A 20,347-nucleotide genomic window follows, 5' to 3' on the forward strand; every position below is an offset into this window, starting at 1 on the left:
TAATACATTTTGTAGAATAATATCATATTTTCATTAATACAAATCATCCCGTGGGGATCCGGGTTAGAATAGGTCCTCAGTACCCCCTTGCTTATTGTAAGAGGCGACTAAATGCGACGGTCCTCAGGGCCGTAAATTACATGGAGGCGGAGGAGTCAGCTGCCTCCTCCAACTTTTGAGCCAAAAAAAATTAAAATTTAAAGTTCATTAGAATTTATGTTGTTTCCAATAACTAAGAACATGATACCTCCATTAAAAAGCATTCCAAATCTTTCTTTTAGAATGAGTTAGTCAAGTAACATCTTAGAAGGCCCTAGAATCAAGGATTTTGCACGAAACGTGTTCAGTGTGCACAAAATGTGCTCAGCGTCTGGGGGCCTGGGCGGCCCCCAGACCCCCGCCTAATTTCCTGCCTCCTCCAAATTGAAGGTTAATTTACGGCCCTGGTCCTTCGGATGAGACCGCAAAAACCGATGTCCCGTGTCGCAGCAGATGTGGCACGATAAAGATCCCTCCCTGCTCAATGGTCATTAGCGCCGAGCATAGGCCTAAACTTTGCAGCCCTTCACCGGCAGTGGTGACATCTCCATATGAGTGAAATATTCTCGAGAGGGACGTAAAATAATATTCAATCAATCAATCATTAATATAAATCAATGTGCATTGATATTCATTGATGCATGTATAAAGACAAAATCTACCTCTGTTATATTTCGTTAAGAAAACTATATGATTTGTATATTTTGAAAATCCCGATCCGTTTTTTGTTCTGTTTCGTTTTCCGTTCCGCGTTTTGTTTTTGCTGTTTTCATCGGATCAAATATCCTACCTGTGATTCGTATGAATTAACAATATCAACTGTTGACTGTGCATGAAATGATTCTACCGCTGTTGATATATCAAATTATCATACATCATACATGTATTCATTGTATTGATAAGAAAATGAAAACAGTGATGAGGCCTGTGGGCGTTGTTGTGTATTGCACTTTCGATCAAAGTGTGTTCTGGAATAGCAATTTTACTGGCATTATATCATAATATTAAATAAACATATTTAAACCCTAACTTTTAATTTAGAGATAACGTTATGTGATTTTCAAATTTGATACAATTATCCTACAAAACCAATATCAAATTTGGGTATTTTTTTCTTTCTTCAAGTAAATTGAGAAGAATGAAGTTTTATATGAAAATTAAAGAAAATCACAATATTTGTTTGGAATCATTTGAAAAGCATTCAAAATTATGTAGATCTAAGCGTAATTTTCTTTCTTTTATTATCAAGTACTCCATTTTAATCCTTGCCTAGAGTGTCATTGGACACATCTATAGCACAGTAATTACAAAATCATTACATGTGTCAATTAATATTAGAGAAAATAATAATATATAGTACATTATTGTGTATAATTAGAAACAGGGAAAAGTATTGGCTGTGATAATATTGTTAAATTTAGAAATTTTATTTCAATATTTCACAGAAGCAAACAGAAAAAAAAAACAACATAGCTCAAGGTATTTTAATTGTACACAGAAGAGTTCATCGTTTACCCTGCGCTACGCTACTCGAGGCAGGGTACCTCAAATAATGGGTTTCTAGGTCATATAAAGGAGTTATTGTTAAATAATATTATATAACATATATAGATATTCATAATGTACAGTGGATGCGAAAAGGAGCTTAATTCTCACTTAGGCTACCATGGATTGGATACATTTATATAATACCAGTTCTAGGCATAATTAAGAATTTGTTTGAGAAAATGAAATATAGCATCATTACAAGCCAAGCCTAGCGATTCTCAGTACTTTCAGTACTTTGATTTAACAAATTAGTAACTTGTTATAACAGATAGTAATTTGTTATAACAAATTAATAATCTGTTATAACAAATTATTAATCTGTCATAACAAATTATTAATTTGTTATAACAAACTAAAAAAAGATACTGCTGCGGCCCTAATATGCCTCCGTAAGATCCTATAATATCAATAAACCTCAGAATCAATTCTTGTGAATTAATCTGCAGTAAAACAATATTTCATTACCTCCTCCAAATCAATTTAATTGACATTTGAAATATATTCATAAGATAAATAATTGTGCACTTCAATTTGCTTTCACAGGTTACAGGAAAGATAATGTAATAATGTTTTCTAGCATCCAATGAAATGCTAAATCATACCTCATAAACAGAACAGTGACCATGGTAATTGTGTAACAAACATGGATTTTACACCAGCACTTACAGAGAATGCCAGTTACTTGTGTAATGCTTATGCAATAATGTTCATTTTGCCATTTTCAGTGCGTTGACATGCTTTCAAATTGTCCAAATGAATGAAAACCTTATAAGATTTAGATTCTCACGACAGGATAAAGTCCATGGCGTAATGTAATTGTCTTTCGTGAAACATATGGAAACTGAATTGTGCATGTCGGTTGAACTTTGGGGCAAACTTATGCAGCTTAATAATGACTACTGTTCAGTCTATGCATACATAAGTTATAACTGTCAAAATATACACTTCTTTCTTTCTTAAAATAAGCTAAGACATCTTTTTCTTTCGATGAAAGTTGTCCTGGATGTAACGTTTCTGTCTTTGGACTAACAAAATTGTCCCTTGTGTAACATCCCTTTTTAGTGATTTTTTCAGGAAATTTCAATTTTTTTCATGTTAGGCTTGTTTAATATTATGTGATATGTACACAAGTTTCCCATAAACATTCAGTAAAAAATTGGGAATGTTTTTTCAGTGTGCAATATAAGGCCATAAGACAGGCGCAAATTTCTCATTTACACACTTCACGTGGAAACATAAGAAAAATAAGCACTGCTGAATTTCTGTTTTATATTTGAAATTACGAAAAACGTATAAAAATTTGACTTTTTAAGAAAATATAATGCATAAACAATAAATATTAATGAAAATTACAATTTTTTTTTTTTTAAATCAAAGACAGTTTTCTTTTCAGATGGTTGAAAAATAATATTTTCACTATTTGATGTACTGTTGGCACAATTAAAAAACTGATAACGTGATATGCTGAATCCTGAATATGATAAATTCTTTGTGGTTGTAAATATTTTATTTTTGAAAAAGTGGCACTTCATGACAGTCACCTTTTTTTTTTTTTAAATAAGGACCCTTATAGTAAATGATCGAATGAATGAATATAAATAAATATTTATAAAAAGACTCATATATGGCCATATAGTATACGTCGATATTAAATCCGTGATTTTCGCTGTTTTACGGGAAAATGCACGTGCAGAACAAGTATTGAAAAGAGTAAAGTTGTGCAATCTATTGTATTATGGTGAAGTGCTTTTTCCTTTGATCTTAACCATACCTTAAATCAGACAGAAGGCTTTTGACAGAAATCCGGCGTACGATAACTTCCAGGGGACGGAGCTTAGCTGTGCAGTACCTTCCACACTATGGACATAGCTAGATAACAACAATCAATTTTAATTAGATAACAACAATTAATTTTAATTAGATCGACAATTTTGTAACATTAATCAATGAGGAAAACATAAGAAATGCAGCACAATTTATGTGTTCAATTAACACACAGTGGTGGATCCAGAATTTCTGAAAAACGGAGGATGTATTAGCCAAAATACTTAGCCATTTTGGGTGCCAAATCTGGGGTTTTATCCGCATTGTTTCTGATTTCAGTATGTTCTGTGCAGGTTTGAATGTTTTCAACCTTATCTTATCATCTATATAAGCCATGCAGTAATGCCTTGTCGTGGAAGGTGTGTGTGTGTGTCTCAATCCGCCACTCACACAATAGATTCTGTACTACAATGGTAGTGATTCTCAACTACAAAAGCGTGTGTTATATGTAGCAAAAGTCTGCGACATGTATACATGTGCTTATGCCTAATCCCTCATCCGCGTTTTTTTCATTTTCCATTAATACCATTCATGTGCATACTCGAGATAACGTAATGTTATCCAAATCATTTTGAAAATCTAAAAATGTTAGTGTCACCTATCTCCATGTCGAATCTTTTATCAACCCAAAACTTATGACGTCACATTCGTGCAATATTTGCAATGATGTTATGAATATTCATGACACAAGACATTTACAGTGCCTTCTTTCGTTTGTATGAAATTTACTGTACAGAGGGGCGTGACAGTCTCGTCGCTGCGCGACTCGAATGCCACGCCCCTCTGTACAATAAATTCCATACCGGTCACACCTTCCATGAGCCCTTTATCTTGATCAGGTAAACAGAGTATTCCGTAATCAAAACCAGAGTACCATAAACGGCCAAACAATCGGTATGAAACAAGTCAGTCTGGCTTACAAAAGGATTGAAGTTTGTGTTTAAGGTAAGCAATGGATTGAACAAGTCTTAACCATAGAAAGAGCTAGGTACGTTTGTAATCATAACTAGGTAAAATACTTCAAAAAATGAAGAACAATTATCAATACAAATCATTGATATATATGAAGTTCATGATCCCTAGTATTTATATATACAAAGATATCGGCGGATCTAGGTCTCTTGTAATGTTTAGCACTATTCAAACCTATCCGGAATCCGGAATATGGACGATTTTCTTCACTTTTTCTACTTTTTAGGAGAAAATTCCATGTGGCCACATGCATCGGCCACAAAAAGCAGTAAACTAGAGATAGATTATCTTCAAAAGAAGTAATTGTGCATATTTCGTTCAGGCTCCACGGAAGACTTGTTGGGCTACATAAACGTCCCAAGGTCCTCAGTGCCCTTTGCTTGTCGTGAGAGGCGACCCTTATCCGGTGACATCTCCATATGAGCGAAAAATTCTCGAGAGGGACGTTAAACAATATACAACCAACCAACAGCTGACCAACAAACAAGAATATTTTAAGATTTTATTATTTCAATTGCCTCCCTTGGAGTGATTCATAGCTGAAAGGTGAAGATAACGAACAGTGTTCAATCTCATAACTTGTTAAAGGAATACAAAACTAAGAATTGAGCAAATACGGACCCCTGGATATACAATAAGTGGGACCAGATGTCAAGGAGGAAAAACATTTGACACTCTATAGATACATGTATAACACTAGTATTCATTCCTGTAATATTGAAATATTTCGACCAACCCCCTTTTCACATTTTTACGTGATCTAACTGAACTTTACTTCAATCAGATTAATTATGAAATTGCACCGTCTTAAAGGATTAACTAAGTCGTGACTCTTACAAAATATTAGACAAAGCAACGTTTAGCTTTCTCCTTTCAAGTGACTAAAATCGGTTTATACTTTGCCCGTGTTATAGGCAAGCTTGTATTCTAAATCATGTGGGTTATGTCATTAAATGAATGAATACACCAAGGTCTACCAACGAACATTGTTCACTCAAGGATAATTAATATTCAAAATTAATAAAAGTACAAATGTATACAAAGTGTGTTATGGTTAGTGAAACACTCTCTGATAGTCGACGATACATTTTCTAACAGGCCTAAATTTTTTTGGAGGTCTACCAACGAACATTGTTCACTCAAGGATAATTTATATTCAAAATTGATAAAAGTACAAATGTATACAAAGTGTATTATGGTTAGTGAAACATTCTCCGAGAGTCGACGATACATTTTCTGACAGGTCTCATCTTTTTTTGGAGTGGACAGAATGTTGCCCGTGATCCTAATTCTGATGATGTTGGTCAGTTCTTCGGTTAGAGCAACTCATCTCTCATACAGTATCGAGGACTACACAACTTTGTCTGAATCCCTCCTCGCCAATTACTCCAACAAAATCCGGCCAATCCGTGACCTGGGACAAAGTCTACAAATGGAGGCCAGTCTATGGATAATCAGCATCAATGAAGTCAGTGACGCCGAGCAAAAGATGAGCACCACTGGGTATTTGTACGTCAAGTGGAAAGACGCGATGATAACATGGGACAGCGCAACAACAGGAATATATTGGATTCAGTTCAATCAGGTAATCCCCTTTTCTGTAACTATCTACCTATACCTATCTATTCATAGCTCGCAGTAGTTAGGGTGCTCAATTTGCAAAAAGGAGGTTCAGTTTCGATCTGTAATCCCTGCATATCGTACGAGTCAAAACTAAGAAGTGATTTCACCAAACACTCGACATGAAAAGAGAAAGTATCGAATACGATTGGTGACACTTACGCTTCATGTCACGGTAGGTGTTGGCACAATAAAGAACCCTAACTGTGTTATGCATAGGTCAAAAATTGTGGTATTTCACGTACAGCTGGTGAAAAGTCTGCATGAACACCCCCCGCCTCAAAATAAATGATCGATTCTCGATAGCGACATAAACTAACATGCAAACAATTCTTTTATGTTTTCTATCTGTTGTAGAATGATCTTTGGATGCCAGACCTTGTGCTAAAGAATGGATTCACCGACTTTAAACCTCTGGGTGGAAATTTTTATTACGTCACTGTTGAAAACGACGGGACAGTACACTGGTATCCATACATGGTCTTTGAAACAAAATGTAATATGGATGTTTCCTTCTATCCGTTTGACAGGCAGACGTGTAAAATCATCTTCAAAACGTGGAGTTATAGCCGATGGGAAATCAACCCCACAGTCTCAGCTGATAAAGTCGGATTTTACGAATTTGTCCCAAATAACGTATGGGAAGTGACGTCAACAGATGCAACATATGACGTGACAAGTAGTGCAACAGATGTTGTTTTCATAATCAATCTCCGACGGAAATCCATGTATTACATTTTAAACATATTCATGCCAGTCATTCTGTTGGGTATTCTCAGTCCTGCTGTGTTTATCATCCCCACCGATTCAGGAGAAAAAATGGGTTATGCTGTAACGATGTTTCTCACCTTCGTCGTATTTCTCACACTTGTCAGTGCAGAACTTCCGATCAACTCGGACAACGTATGTAACATAGGCATATACCTTATCATTAAACTGATCATTGGTGTTATAATAATTTACATTACGTCATTACAGCTTCGCCTACGTCACCGTAAGCCGAATATAGATAGGTAAATTATTCCTTGCTCTGGTGAGGACAGAACGACGTTTACGAGGATTTCTGGATAAAGAGTCGTGTTCTACAGTATGTAGAAAGAGTACAGGGTAAAAGTAATAGATGTCCAAGGGACTGAGGACAAAGTCGGTGAAACTGAACCGCCCGGAAACGAATTGCCGCCTGCTATAGAATGGACCGATGTCGCGGATGCTATAGACTTTTATGCTTTTTGGTCTGTGATTTTGAGCGATATGTTTATAACTACTATTGTATTCTCGTATAACGCGTCAGATTAAACCGTAAAATATTTCATCATCGAAGGATTAACTTGGTGTATGTGTCTATTTCGTGTTCGAAGAAATGTATTTCTTTAGGTCGTTGATCCCCCCCCCCCCCCCTTAAAAATTCTAAGTCCGTAAGGCCATATAACCTAAAGGATTGACAATTTGATATTTCACACACAAACAGACACAAACGCACACACAGACTAAATTGACCAGTCCGATCATTATACATTTATTGCATGATAGTGAGGGAGATATTTATTCACCCCCCAAAAAATCATATTTCCCGAGGGCAACACCCAAGGGGAATATGATTTTTCTTGGGTGAATAAATCTTCATATCTCCCGAACAGCCATGCAATAAATTGTTTATTATACCGAAACAAAGCGAATCCCTGAATAATATGTTATTTATATTTTCACCACAGATTCAGTTTTGGTATCATTAACGTCTTATTCACTCTAATACATACCATGTAAGTGGAAATTGATAGTGGTACAATACCTTAGATGTGTATAATATCTTAGATGCATTTGAAAGTTCACGTTTCATAGTGTAACGTACGACTGTGACGTCAAAGTTACGTTTACGTACACGTAGCAACCAACTTTGATGGCGTCGATCCACATACGAGGTTCATTTGCGGTTACGGAAATAGCCGAGTAGTTACGATTGGTTTGAGAGGGAGATATGAAGTTTTGTCATCCCTGGCACGTGACTGTGTAGATCAATCAGATTATGCGTTACATAGAATCCTCCTACTGAGGTATAATAATTCTTGTTATCATACGACGGTCATTTTCTGGTTTTGAATTATTTGGCATCCGGTAGTCGTTACATGAAAGGCAAAGATAAGTAACAGTGATCAATCTGATGAATTCCATAAAGAACACAAAAACCAAGAACAGGGCAAATACGGATCCCTGGACATACCAGAGGTGGGATCAGGTGCCAGGGCTGAAGAATTTCTCTTCCTCACTTGAGGTAATGATTAATTATTGATGTTAAGATCCCTCCCTGCTCAAAGGCTGTAAGCGCCGAGCATTGGACTAAATTTTGCAGCCCTTCCCCGGCAATGGCGACGTCTCCATATGAGTGAAACATATTCCAGCGGGACATAAAACAATAAACATACAACCAACTAAGAAAAAATATCTTGCTGTGGCCTTCAGTTCGACATTTAGATATATCGACGATGTTTTATCTATTAACAATGATAATTTTCATTCATGTGTCGATTCGATATATCCCTGTGAACTCGAAATAAAAGACAACACCGAGCAATATTTCATTATCACCTGCATATGCTGTTTATATTTCTCAATTGGTTTGATACACAAGAGCTTGTTCTGTGCATGGTCAGTTTTTAAATCGAGGCAAGCTATTGACAAACAAGTTGATGGTACAAGAGTTTCAGCAGTCTCGTTTAAAATCAGCATTTTGCAAGTTCTATGGTCGTTAAAACGATCTAGTTTGCCAATACAACCTATCATTGGGTCAAATGTTGTCTGACGCGTTTCATACCGATTGTTATACCGTTCTTGGCACACTGATTTCGACTACGGATAAGTCTGTTTATCTGATGAAGGTATAGGGTTCACGGCGGGTGTGACAGATCGACAGAGAATGCTTACTCCTCCTCCTAGGCACTTGATCCAACCTCTAGTGTGTCCAGCGGTCCGTGTTTGCCTTTCTATGTTGATTTGCCTATAGGAGTTAGAAGATTGATCACTGTTCGTTATTTTCATCTTTCATACAGCCAACTAACCATTACGTATTTTCACATTTTCTCTAAAATTGTACAATATCCTGTTTTTATTTGTTTGTAGAATCTGTTATAAAGAGAGTAAATTTGAGACTAAATCTACATTGTGTCTTTTGTCCACTCCGTTACAGTAATAATGAACTTGTTTGAAAATGTAATCAGTGATTACATCGAATGTTATTTGACGTACTTGTATTTAATACTGATTCTGACAAAGGATCACTCTCATTATATGATTAAGCAGAAGGTTCACAAATTGTGTGACCGGTCAACAAGACATATTTACGTTCTTGAAACACAGTTCGTCCTGACGTTTAAATCACCAATAATATACAGTAATAATATATACTAGCGGAAAAAAGAAACTGCATTATTTAATATATGGGGAAAAATAATAAAATAACAATGAACAAATTTTATTTTTTGTAATACTGTTAACAAATGTATTCGTTACAACATTTCATAATCCATTAATGTTAACGTCGAATAACGTCAATTTCAGCACACTCGAAAGACACTGGTATTCGAACTTGAATTAACAAAGTCAATGACGCGTGTGACCACCATTTGCATTCACGCATGCTTGACAACGGCACCTCATTGATGCCACTAAAGTGTTCAGAATTGCTTGAGGGATGTTCTTCCAGATGTTGGTTAAAGCCTGGCCTAAATCAGCCAATGTCACTGGCTGATTTGGTAAACGGTGTAGGCGTCGTTCCATTTAATTCCAGACGTGCTCGATCGACGATAAATTTGGGGAAATAGCTGGCCAAGGCAAGACATCGACATTCTGTTGAACAAAAAAGTCCCTGACTACACGTGGAACATGTGGCCTTGTGTTGTCTTGTTGCAGAGTGATGTGATTTTGCTGTCTTTGTATGAAGGGTATCACATGGCGCTGCATAATTTCGTCTCGATATCGTACGCCGGTGAGATTTCCATGGACAATTTGTAAAGGGGTTCTTCCACGTACTGTTATTCCACCCCACACCATAACGCTACCTCCACCGAATTGTCGACGTTGCACAACACAAGCGTTCTGGTACCGCTCCCCAACGCGACAATACACTCTACAACGGCCGTCACTGCTATCCAAATGAAACCTGGATTCATCAGTGAACAGAATATTGGCCCAGTCCTGTATTCTGAATCGCAGATGTCGTCTGCACCACGCTAGTCTAGCGATTCGATGACGTTGAAACAGCATTGGGCGCACCGCTGTTGGTCTGATGTTGTGCTCGCGCAGACGATTACACATTGTTCTTGGACTTATTGGTAGAAGTCCAGGAATGCTACGAGCAGTCAAACTTGCTGTCTGGAAACGATTTCTCAGGTGCACAAGTCTAATGTGGTTGTCCTGTCGACGCGACGTCACACAAGGACGCCCGGAACGTGGTTGATCCCGAGTGTTACCAGATTGTTGGAAACGTCTCCATAATGATTGGATGGTGTTCCGATGAACTCCAAAGTGTCTTGCTACGATATTTTGTGCCATTCCAGCTTGAAGCATCCCAAAAGCACGATTACGTAGGTTTTTCGCTAAGTCGTGGCATGACAGAAGGGTAAATTTTGTCAAAACTAAAGTGCTTTCCTTAATGAATAGTGTACAAACAAACCTTTTACACTTCTTACTCCAAACAGTATTGGCCAGTAAAACTCGTGCGTAAGAACACTTCAATAAACAACATATGTTCGCTAACCATGAAAAAGTCCGTGCATCTGAGTCGGATACTATCCGATATTGTTCAAAAACATCACCTTTAGCGATTGTTTAGATTTTATAAATATAAACAATATAGAAAAATTAGACTAAATTTTCTAATGCAGTTTCTTTTTCCCGCTAGTATATAGCATGAGCCAATGCATATGTTTTGTTTGCAGTGTTGTACGATCAACATAAAACATACACGATGAACACAGTACAGGATTTATTACAGTGACATGATACAGACATGCGCATATGTATTAGTTTGGTGTACAAGAACAACACAGAGACGCAAATATCCATCAGAAAGCATCGGAGGGTAAAGTGACAGTGTTAATTTGATAATAATTATATGGTAGAGTTCTCGTTACTGCAGTAAAGCGTCAATAATTTGTAAGTGTTAGAATATCACGTTCTTCAACACGGCAATGACGGCCATTATGAAGGTCACCCAGGGAGCCATTCTGCTGACCTCTGCAGAGATAAAAAAGAATATAAATTCACATTATATGAAGACTTGTAATTATATATATCAAAAAAGCATTTTTGCTCTTTACTTCATGTGTTCACTTTTCTCTCTCCCCTTTACCATAGTAAAGGAAACCAGCTAAAATCTAAAAGAACATCAATATAGTAGAAATTGTCGAACCATTTAATATACTGTGTACGTTCTTGAATAAAAATAAAGCTAAAACGTGTAACCAAAGGCGTTATATATTCTAAGCAACCCATTTCAAAATAGTTAGCTATCATTGAGTTTATCTTCAGAAATGAAGAGGAATGGAAATAATCATTGCTGTAGTCAGAAGAGTAACTGTTCTTTTATCGTCGTCTAAAGCAATGCAAGCTGTAACTGTGTAACGGATGGTATTATTTACTACCGGAATATGCACCAATTAACTCCTATCGGTATAACTAACATACACCCAAGATCTGATGAAATATTCAGCAAAACACATAAAGGAATATTGCTTGAAAGAATACATGCAATGAGCATTTCATATAAACCGACATTGCGTCCTATACACTAACATCGGAACGATGATTACCGAACATAATCGGATTGCTGAGACCGAGGTCATATGAAGATGGAAACTGAGGTGAGTAACTACGCATTTCCTTTGTTTTAAAATATGACATAGTGTCATGAATGACATTAAGTACTTTAAGTGTAAGAAAGTAAAAATTACACAAATGTACCCCTCAAATTAAATTTTGATAATGAGTTTTCTATAAAATTGGCATATTGGATAAATTGTTTACAAATCTGACACTTGTGCATTTTCCCGCATTTTTCGAACTGGTGACCTCCGAGGCCAATGCTCGTCGAAGACTGAACAGCAGGAATTATTGTCCAGAAGACATCAATTCATGAATCGACATTTTTTGTTGACTTCACGGGTTTATTGCTTCAGATCCACTCTGACTCCATGAAATCATATATATTCAATTACAGATCTGTCATTCTATTTGTTCTTTTATTTCAAATGTATTTACCGTCAATTACAGCTTGTATTGCTTTAATTTGCGGTGGATAGTGTACGAAATATTTTATCTCGATGATAGGGCCTGGATTTTCAGAAAAGTGAATGATTTTTGCGATGAATTGGAATTTGGAATTTGATATTTCTTTTTTGTTTAATGTGAATACTATGAAATCGTCTGCTCGAGGTGATGTACGCTATGACAGTAAGTGAATGACCTGCTCCGGCCTTGGCGATACAGCTATTGATATGTCCGGCGGGACATCCAGCCCACTTCTCGTCTTCGTCACTTCCGTCATCACACTCTCCGGAACAGTCACAGACAAACGCCTGCTCAATGCACGTCATGGCTCCAGAAAAACAACCGAAGTAGCCAGCAGGGCACTGAAACAGACACATAGGATATAAGTTATATAATGTTAATATAGTAAATACAAAAAAGTTATACCGGTATGATGTTTGTATAATTAAGTTATGTAAGGTGGATATGATAAAAGTTATAATTATAATATTTGTAGGTTCTTGTCCACCAAGCGCTCGACACTAGATGTCAAAGTCACATATCTTTTGGATATGGTCTTAAAATGGAGGTCCTGTGTTACAGAGGGAAATATAGCAAATTAGAGAACCCTCAATGGTACGATCATTCAACTTGTGACATCTTTATATGGGTAAAATATTTTCAGATGGACGAAGAAATATAAACAAACAAAACAATGCACTTTACAGCATCGGGCTTAAGTCATTTTATATCGAAATTCATTGACCTGTTCTATATTTTTGTATCGACAACGTCGGTTGTAGCCCGTTATGTTTCAATGAAAATACATAGCTACCATTTAACACGTAAAAGATTACTGTATGTATTCTCAAAAGAAGTGATGATACGGATAAGTGAATAAATGCACATATACATCCTATTAGAACTGTTATTGAAACTAGTTTAAGTTTAGTCCAAAACCCCAAAACATTTTGCATTTTAAATGATTGAAGTTTTCTTTGATGACAGAAAAACTTGCCTGCCCGCTATTTCCATTGGTTGGTGGCCCGCATGAGCTCATGTTGCAGGTCTTGAATTCACTAGAATCGCCGACACAGTCCTGTCCACCGTTAGTTGGTGCAGGATTGGTGCACGTCCTGGATCGGGACTGCTGTCCACTTCCACACGTGACTGTGCACGTGCCCCAGTCTGACCAATCATTCCAACCTCCATTCACTTTTAAAAATGACATATTGATAACTTAATTACGATTATACAGGAGTGCATTTGCGCCTATACAATGAGTAGCAGTTTCAATGAGGTCTGATAACTATAAAATGATGGATGATTTCTATATCGACAAAGAACTGACTTTAATTAAACAGAAAGTGGGTTATGGTATATACAGATTGTAGTTTGTTTAACGTCCCTCTCGAGAAGTTTTCATTCATATGGGGACGTCACCATTGTCTGTGAAGAGCCTATGCTCGACGCTTACGGCCTTTGAGCAGGAAAGGATCTTTAACGTGCCACACCTGCTGTGACACGGGACATCGGTTTTTGCGGTCTTATCGGAAGGACCGCCCCATTTAGTTGTCTCTTACGACAAGCAAGGGGTACTGAGGGCCCTTTCTAACATACACACCCCACAGGAATTCTATGTACAGCAGTAACTGAGTAAATGCTAAATAATAAGTTTGCTGACGAAGCTGGATGACGTTTGGGTAAAATGTTTCGCAAATTTGCTAACCTTATTATAAAAAATGCTAGTGACTTTTTGCATATCATTTTACCTGCACAAGCCTGTGTGTTACAATCCTGACTATCTGACGTGTCACCGGAACAGTCGGCGCCGCCATATTGTGGTGCCGGATTTGTACACGTTCTCGTTCTATTCTGACTCCCTCCACCACACGTGACAGAACACGTGTCCCAGGCTGACCAATCAGAGAAGCCACCATCAACTGGGGAATGAAAATATGTATACATACACAGAAAATCTGTAATTTTCTTAAACTTAAAAATCAGACATAGTCAACTTAAGTAAAAGATTATTGTAATTTTGTTAATGAGGAAATTTTGCTCAAAAAAAAAAAAATACAATCGTAATTTTCGTTCCTTGTATTTACATGTATATTCAGGATATCAATGAGGGAAAAAAGAACTGGGCACTTTACTCTGTATTTCAGGAGCTATTTACCCATTCTCGTCCACTACAATTCAATTTAAAACTATATTCAATGTATATTGAACACTTCTATGCTGTACATATTATGATGTACTTTTATTCTGCAATACGGATTACACTTTGCCAACGCCAATTGTTAACTTGTCAGCAGCACAATTTCTTAACCGATTTCAGTGAACTATCTGGTATTTTGGAAAGGTACACTCTTGGTCAGGGAAGAACAAATTGATTTTAGGGCATGATAAGATACAGATGCCAGACTGTTAATCAATGTACGATCAGTCCAAGTTTCTTATTGTTGAGATTTACATCAAGATGAGATGCAAATTGTATTACCAGTATATTCAGTAAGGATACAGGAGGTACTCAATGTGATTTCTGAACGCTCTTAATCAGTTCAAGTATTCAGGTTTTCATGGACGATATTTTTCAAGCCTTACTTGGACAGGCTTGTGTGTTACAATCCTGAGTTTCTGCATTATCTCCGAAACTGGCACAGTCCGCTCCACCATATTGTGGTGCCGGGTTGGTGCACGTGCGTGTACGTGACTGTGTACCTCCACCACATGTTACCGTGCATGTATCCCAAAGTGTCCAATTAGTGTAACCACCGTCAACTGTGAAATCAAGGAACTGTTTGTCATCGTACAAACATCGAACATTAAAGAATACATCATTTAGTGATAATGAATATCGACACCTCGAATCAGACGGATATATTCATACAATGTACCACCTTTCACATTTTCCAAAGTAAAGGCATTAGACACCTATTTAACATTTAAATGAGTCGAGGTTAACTTTCCATTGGAAAGTAGTTTGTATTTAAATGAATTAACATTCAAATGTGCATGCAGAATGATCACTAGCATACTTATGGAAATATTTTTCAAGATTGATTGATATGGAATTATAAAATTTAATCAAAACTTTCATATGAATTTCATGCTTTAGATTTTGTACGAGTTTCCTACCAATTTGATCAGGTACATACTTGGACAGAAATCTGTGTTACAATCCCGACTCTCTGAAAGATCACCGGTGCAGTCAGCGCCGCCATATTGTGGTGCCGGGTTTGTGCACGTTCTGGTTCTACTCTGACTTCCGCCCCCACACGTGACAGGACACGTGTCCCAAGTTGACCAATCAGAGAAGTCGCCATCAACTGGGAATGTCAAATATGGTGTATTGTATAGAAATAAAATTTTGTGGCTTCAGAATAATATGGTAATGGAACTGTATATATTTTGGGGAGCCTGCAGGTTAAGAGTGCATATATAGATATATATGTTTATAAAATATGTTGATGAAGATCTTTGTATTTTTTAAGCCTTACTAGGACAGGCTTGTGTGTTACAATCCTGAGTTTCTGCATTATCTCCGAAACTGGCACAGTCCGCTCCACCATATTGTGGTGCCGGGTTGGTGCACGTGCGTGTACGTGACTGTGTACCTCCACCACATGTTACCGTGCATGTATCCCAAAGTGTCCAATTAGTGTAACCACCGTCAACTGTGAAATCAAGGAACTGTTTGTCATCGTATCAACATCGAACAATAAAGAATACATTGTCTACATGATATTAAGAAATGGATTCCCAAATTACAACGATATATTGATACATTGCACCCGCTCTCAAACGTTCCAAAGTAAAGGTACCAAATCGCCTATTTAACATTTAAATAATTCTGGTTACATTCGGATTTTAAGAATGAAAAGTGCAATTTCCATGTACATGAGAGAGCTGACCTATAATAGAATTGTTTTGGAATTGATTTTTATGATGCAGACAAAGATGCAGACAGTTTCTACAGTGCCAAGAAAATGAATGATTTCAGTAGGAGTCCCAAAATCTGGCATTCAAATAAGGAATATATAAGCAAACCCAAAGTACATTTAATTTGATCCAAAATTGATTTGTTTTATATGACAGCAACGTGAAGTTGGCATAAAATTGCAAACATGAAAAAATTAATGAAAAAAAAATCATAATTCAGGGGCTTTCCTTTCAGAAAACATAAAGCCCATGCATCAGGAAAATCATATATTCAAAGGCATTTTTCATCTTCTATCAACACAATTTAGAGATCAATTTCATTCTGCTTGACAATTGGGCACACCTTCTCCGTAGCACTAATGTGGGTTGAATTTAACAGTTATGCTGATTTTATAAAAAATAAAAGACAGGAAAAAGTCTTATTCATGACGTAATAATGCTAACAAATACACATAACCTTGATTTAGTTGATATAGTATACTTGGCAGATAGCTAACTTACTTTCAAAAACACAGATCAAGCATAATTCAAAGCACATATAAAACAGGATGCTTTGGACCTTCTTATATACGCAATCGTACCTTGTTTTTTATATGATATAAAAAGTTTTATACAGAACTTAATTATGATTTCATTTTTAAGGTTTGTGTGGAGTATTCATATGCATTTTGTAAGGTACATACTCGGGCAAAAATCTGTGTTACAATCCCGACTCTCTGAAAGATCACCGGTGCAGTCAGCGCCGCCATATTGTGGTGCCGGGTTTGTGCACGTTCTGGTTCTACTCTGACTTCCTCCCCCACACGTGACAGAACACGTGTCCCAGGTTGACCAATCAGAAAAGTCGCCATCAACTGGGAATGTCAAATGTGGTGTATTGTATAGAAATGAAATTTTGTGACTTCAGAATGGCATGATTTTGTAATATAAACATTCATTAAGAATACAAACAGATTATTTGCAATACAAGTCACAGGTCATTCAAGGATGCCAATAGACTTGATGTAACCATATAAGAGGTAGACCAATTCCTTTCTTTCCTAGTAAATGTTCGTACAACTGTTATGTAACAATGTTAAATTACACTGCAGAAAATGTATTACGTGAGATAGAACATCTAAATCTACCCCATCTCTACCTAAACATACAGAAATTAGTACAAAATCATCACCTAATTCAAAGGTTTCACATACATGTGTTTTGTAAAGTATGACGTAAATATGCTGACTAATTTCCGTAGAGAGCATGGGAGGGAAAACATTTATATAAATAGATAAAGGGATATATTGTTGGCGCATGCATATACAAGAAATATTAATGATTTTTCTCCTCTATAGCCGGACTATTGGAACTGTATTCAACGCACGTTTTGGAGAGTCTGCAGGTAAAATGTGGTATCTAAATATTTATGTTTCTGGTACATGTTAATTTAATTCTTTGCATTTTTAAGCCTTACTTGGACAGGCTTGTGTGTTACAATCCTGAGTTTCTGCATTATCTCCGAAACTGGCACAGTCCGCTCCACCATATTGTGGTGCCGGGTTGGTGCACGTGCGTGTACGTGACTGTGTACCTCCACCACATGTTACCGTGCATGTATCCCAAAGTGTCCAATTAGTGTAACCACCGTCAACTGTGAAATTAAGGAACTGTTTGTCATCGTATCAACATCGAACAACAAAGTATATATCGTCTACATGTAAAACTTGTACGGTACCAATTTTGATGCACCAGATGCGCATTTCGACAAATAATGTCTCTTCAGTGATGCTCAACTGAGATGTTTGAAATCCGAAATAACAATGAAGATTTACAGCTATTATAGCCAAAAACAGCGTGCCAAAAAAGTGGAGCCAAATTCGTCTAATGATAAGAGCTATGCATGAGGGAGATAATCCTTAATTTTCAAATGAATTTCTAAATTTTATAAAAGCAATTAAATATACATCCGTATTTTCAAGCTAGTAACGAAGTACTTAGCTACTGGGCTGTAGAGACCCTCGGGGACTAACAGTCCACCAGCAGAGGCCTCGACCCAGGGGTCATAATGTAAAACTTATACGGTACCAATATATTAAGAAAAGGCTTCTAAAATTAAAACGACACATTGATACATTGCACCTGCTTTCAAAGATTCCAAAGCAAAGGTACCAAATCGCCTATTTTACAATTAAATGATTATGATTACATTTGGATTTTAAGAATTAAAAGCGCAATTTCCATGTAAATGACAGAAGTGACCTATACTGGATTTTCTTTGGAATTAATTTTTCTGATGCAGACTTTATATGATATAATAAGTTTTATACAGAACTTAATTTTGATTTTATTTTTAAGATTTGCATGAGGTATTCCTATGTATTTTGTAAGGTACGTACTCGGGCAAAAATCTGTGTTACAATCCCGACTCTCTGAAAGATCACCGGTGCAGTCAGCGCCGCCATATTGTGGTGCTGGGTTTGTGCACGTTCTGGTTCTACTCTGACTTCCTCCCCCACACGTGACAGAACACGTGTCCCAGGTTGACCAATCAGAAAAGTCGCCATCAACTGGGAATGCCAAATGTATTGTATTGTGCAGAAATTAAGATTTTGTGACTTCAGAATAGCATGGTTTTGTGATATGGGCATTCATTGAGAATAAAAACAGATTGTTTGTAACAGATATCGCATTTTTGTCCGGTCAATTAGGGAATTAGGGATGCCAATAGACTTGATATAACCATACAAACAGGCAGACCAATTCCTTTCTTTCCTAGTAAAAGTTGGTACAACTGTTATGTAACAAACAATGATGTTTTATTTCACTACAGAAAATGTATTACTTGAGATAGAAAATCTAAATCTATCCTATCTATACCTAAACACACAGACATTAGTACAGAATCCTCACCTATTTTTAAAGGTTACACATACATGTTAGTGTGTTTCGCAAAGTATGACTTAAGTATGCTGACCAATTTTGGTAGAGAGCATGGAGGGATTAACATTAACAAATGCAGGGATATATTTTAGGCGCATACGTATGCAGGAAATATTCATGGTTCTCCTCTATAGCCGAGCTATTGGAAATGTACATATCAATTACCGTATACCGATATTTTGTGGAGCCTGCAGGTACACGTAAGTTGTGGTATGCAGTATTTAAACATTTATGTTTCATGTTTCTTATACATGTTAATACAACTCTGTATTTTGTCAAGCCTTACTTGGGCAGGCTTGTGTGTTACAATCCTGAGTTTCTGCATTATCTCCGAAACTGGCACAGTCCGCTCCACCATATTGTGGTGCCGGGTTGGTGCACGTGCGTGTACGTGACTGTGTACCTCCACCACATGTTACCGTGCATGTATCCCAAAGTGTCCAATTAGTGTAACCACCGTCAACTGTGAAATCAAGGAACTGTTTGTCATCGTGCCAACATCGAACAATAAAGAATACATTGTCTACATGATATTAAGAAGTGGCTTCCCAAATTACAACGATACATTGATACATTACACCCGCTCTCAAATGTTCCAACATAAAGGAACAAAACCACCTATTTAACATCTAAATAATTCTGGTTACATTTGGATTTTAAAAATGAAAAGTGCAATTTCCATATAAATGACAGAAGTGACCTATACTGGATTTTCTTTGGAATTCATTTTTCTAATGCAGACTTTATATGATATAATAAGTTTTATAAAGAACTTAATTTTGATTTTATTTTTAAGATTTGTATGGGATATTCCTTTGCATTTTGTTAAGTACATACTCGGGCAAAAATCTGTATTACAATCCCGACTCTCTGAAAGATCACCGGTGCAGTCAGCGCCGCCATATTGTGGTGCCGGGTTTGTGCATGTTCTGGTTCTACTCTGACTTCCTCCCCCACACGTGACAGAACACGTGTCCCAGGTTGACCAATCAGAAAAGTCGCCATCAACTGGGAATGCCAAATGTATTGTATTGTGCAGAAATTAAGATTTTGTGACTTCAGAATAGCATGGTTTTGTGATATGGGCATTCATTGAGAATAAAAACAGATTGTTTGTATCACAAATCACATTTCAGTCCGGTCAATTAGGGAATTAGGGATGCCAATAGACTTGATGTAACCATATAAGAGGCAGACCAATTCATCTCTTTCTTAGTAAAAGTTGGTACATCTGTTA

General features: G+C 36.9%; 2 protein-coding genes across 2 annotated transcripts in view; one reads left to right on the plus strand and one right to left on the minus strand.

Annotated features, from left to right (window-relative positions):
• Positions 1 to 5,653: 5,653 nt before the first annotated feature.
• On the plus strand, positions 5,654 to 7,080 carry LOC125667703 (acetylcholine receptor subunit beta-type lev-1-like). Its single transcript, XM_048901318.2, has 2 exons — positions 5,654 to 5,968; positions 6,361 to 7,080. Exons 1-2 carry the CDS (start codon positions 5,654 to 5,656, stop codon positions 7,018 to 7,020), a joined length of 975 nt encoding a protein of 324 aa, XP_048757275.2. The 3' UTR covers positions 7,021 to 7,080.
• Positions 7,081 to 10,979: 3,899 nt separating this feature from the next.
• LOC125660351 (SCO-spondin-like) overlaps positions 10,980 to 20,347 on the minus strand; it is a 51,199-nt gene continuing 41,831 nt past the window's right edge. Inside the window, exons 42-52 of the mRNA XM_056150716.1 lie at positions 19,397 to 19,573; positions 18,567 to 18,737; positions 17,645 to 17,821; positions 16,872 to 17,042; positions 15,747 to 15,923; positions 15,405 to 15,575; positions 14,851 to 15,027; positions 14,016 to 14,186; positions 13,262 to 13,458; positions 12,461 to 12,626; positions 10,980 to 11,232 (exon numbers count right to left, since the gene is read on the minus strand). Of these exons, the coding sequence (XP_056006691.1) occupies positions 11,159 to 11,232; positions 12,461 to 12,626; positions 13,262 to 13,458; positions 14,016 to 14,186; positions 14,851 to 15,027; positions 15,405 to 15,575; positions 15,747 to 15,923; positions 16,872 to 17,042; positions 17,645 to 17,821; positions 18,567 to 18,737; positions 19,397 to 19,573 (1,829 nt within the window). The 3' untranslated portion in view covers positions 10,980 to 11,158. The remainder of the gene's footprint in view (positions 11,233 to 12,460; positions 12,627 to 13,261; positions 13,459 to 14,015; positions 14,187 to 14,850; positions 15,028 to 15,404; positions 15,576 to 15,746; positions 15,924 to 16,871; positions 17,043 to 17,644; positions 17,822 to 18,566; positions 18,738 to 19,396; positions 19,574 to 20,347) is intronic.

This window comes from Ostrea edulis, chromosome 9 (assembly GCF_947568905.1).
Source record: "Ostrea edulis chromosome 9, xbOstEdul1.1, whole genome shotgun sequence".
Classification (NCBI taxonomy): domain Eukaryota; kingdom Metazoa; phylum Mollusca; class Bivalvia; order Ostreida; family Ostreidae; genus Ostrea; species Ostrea edulis.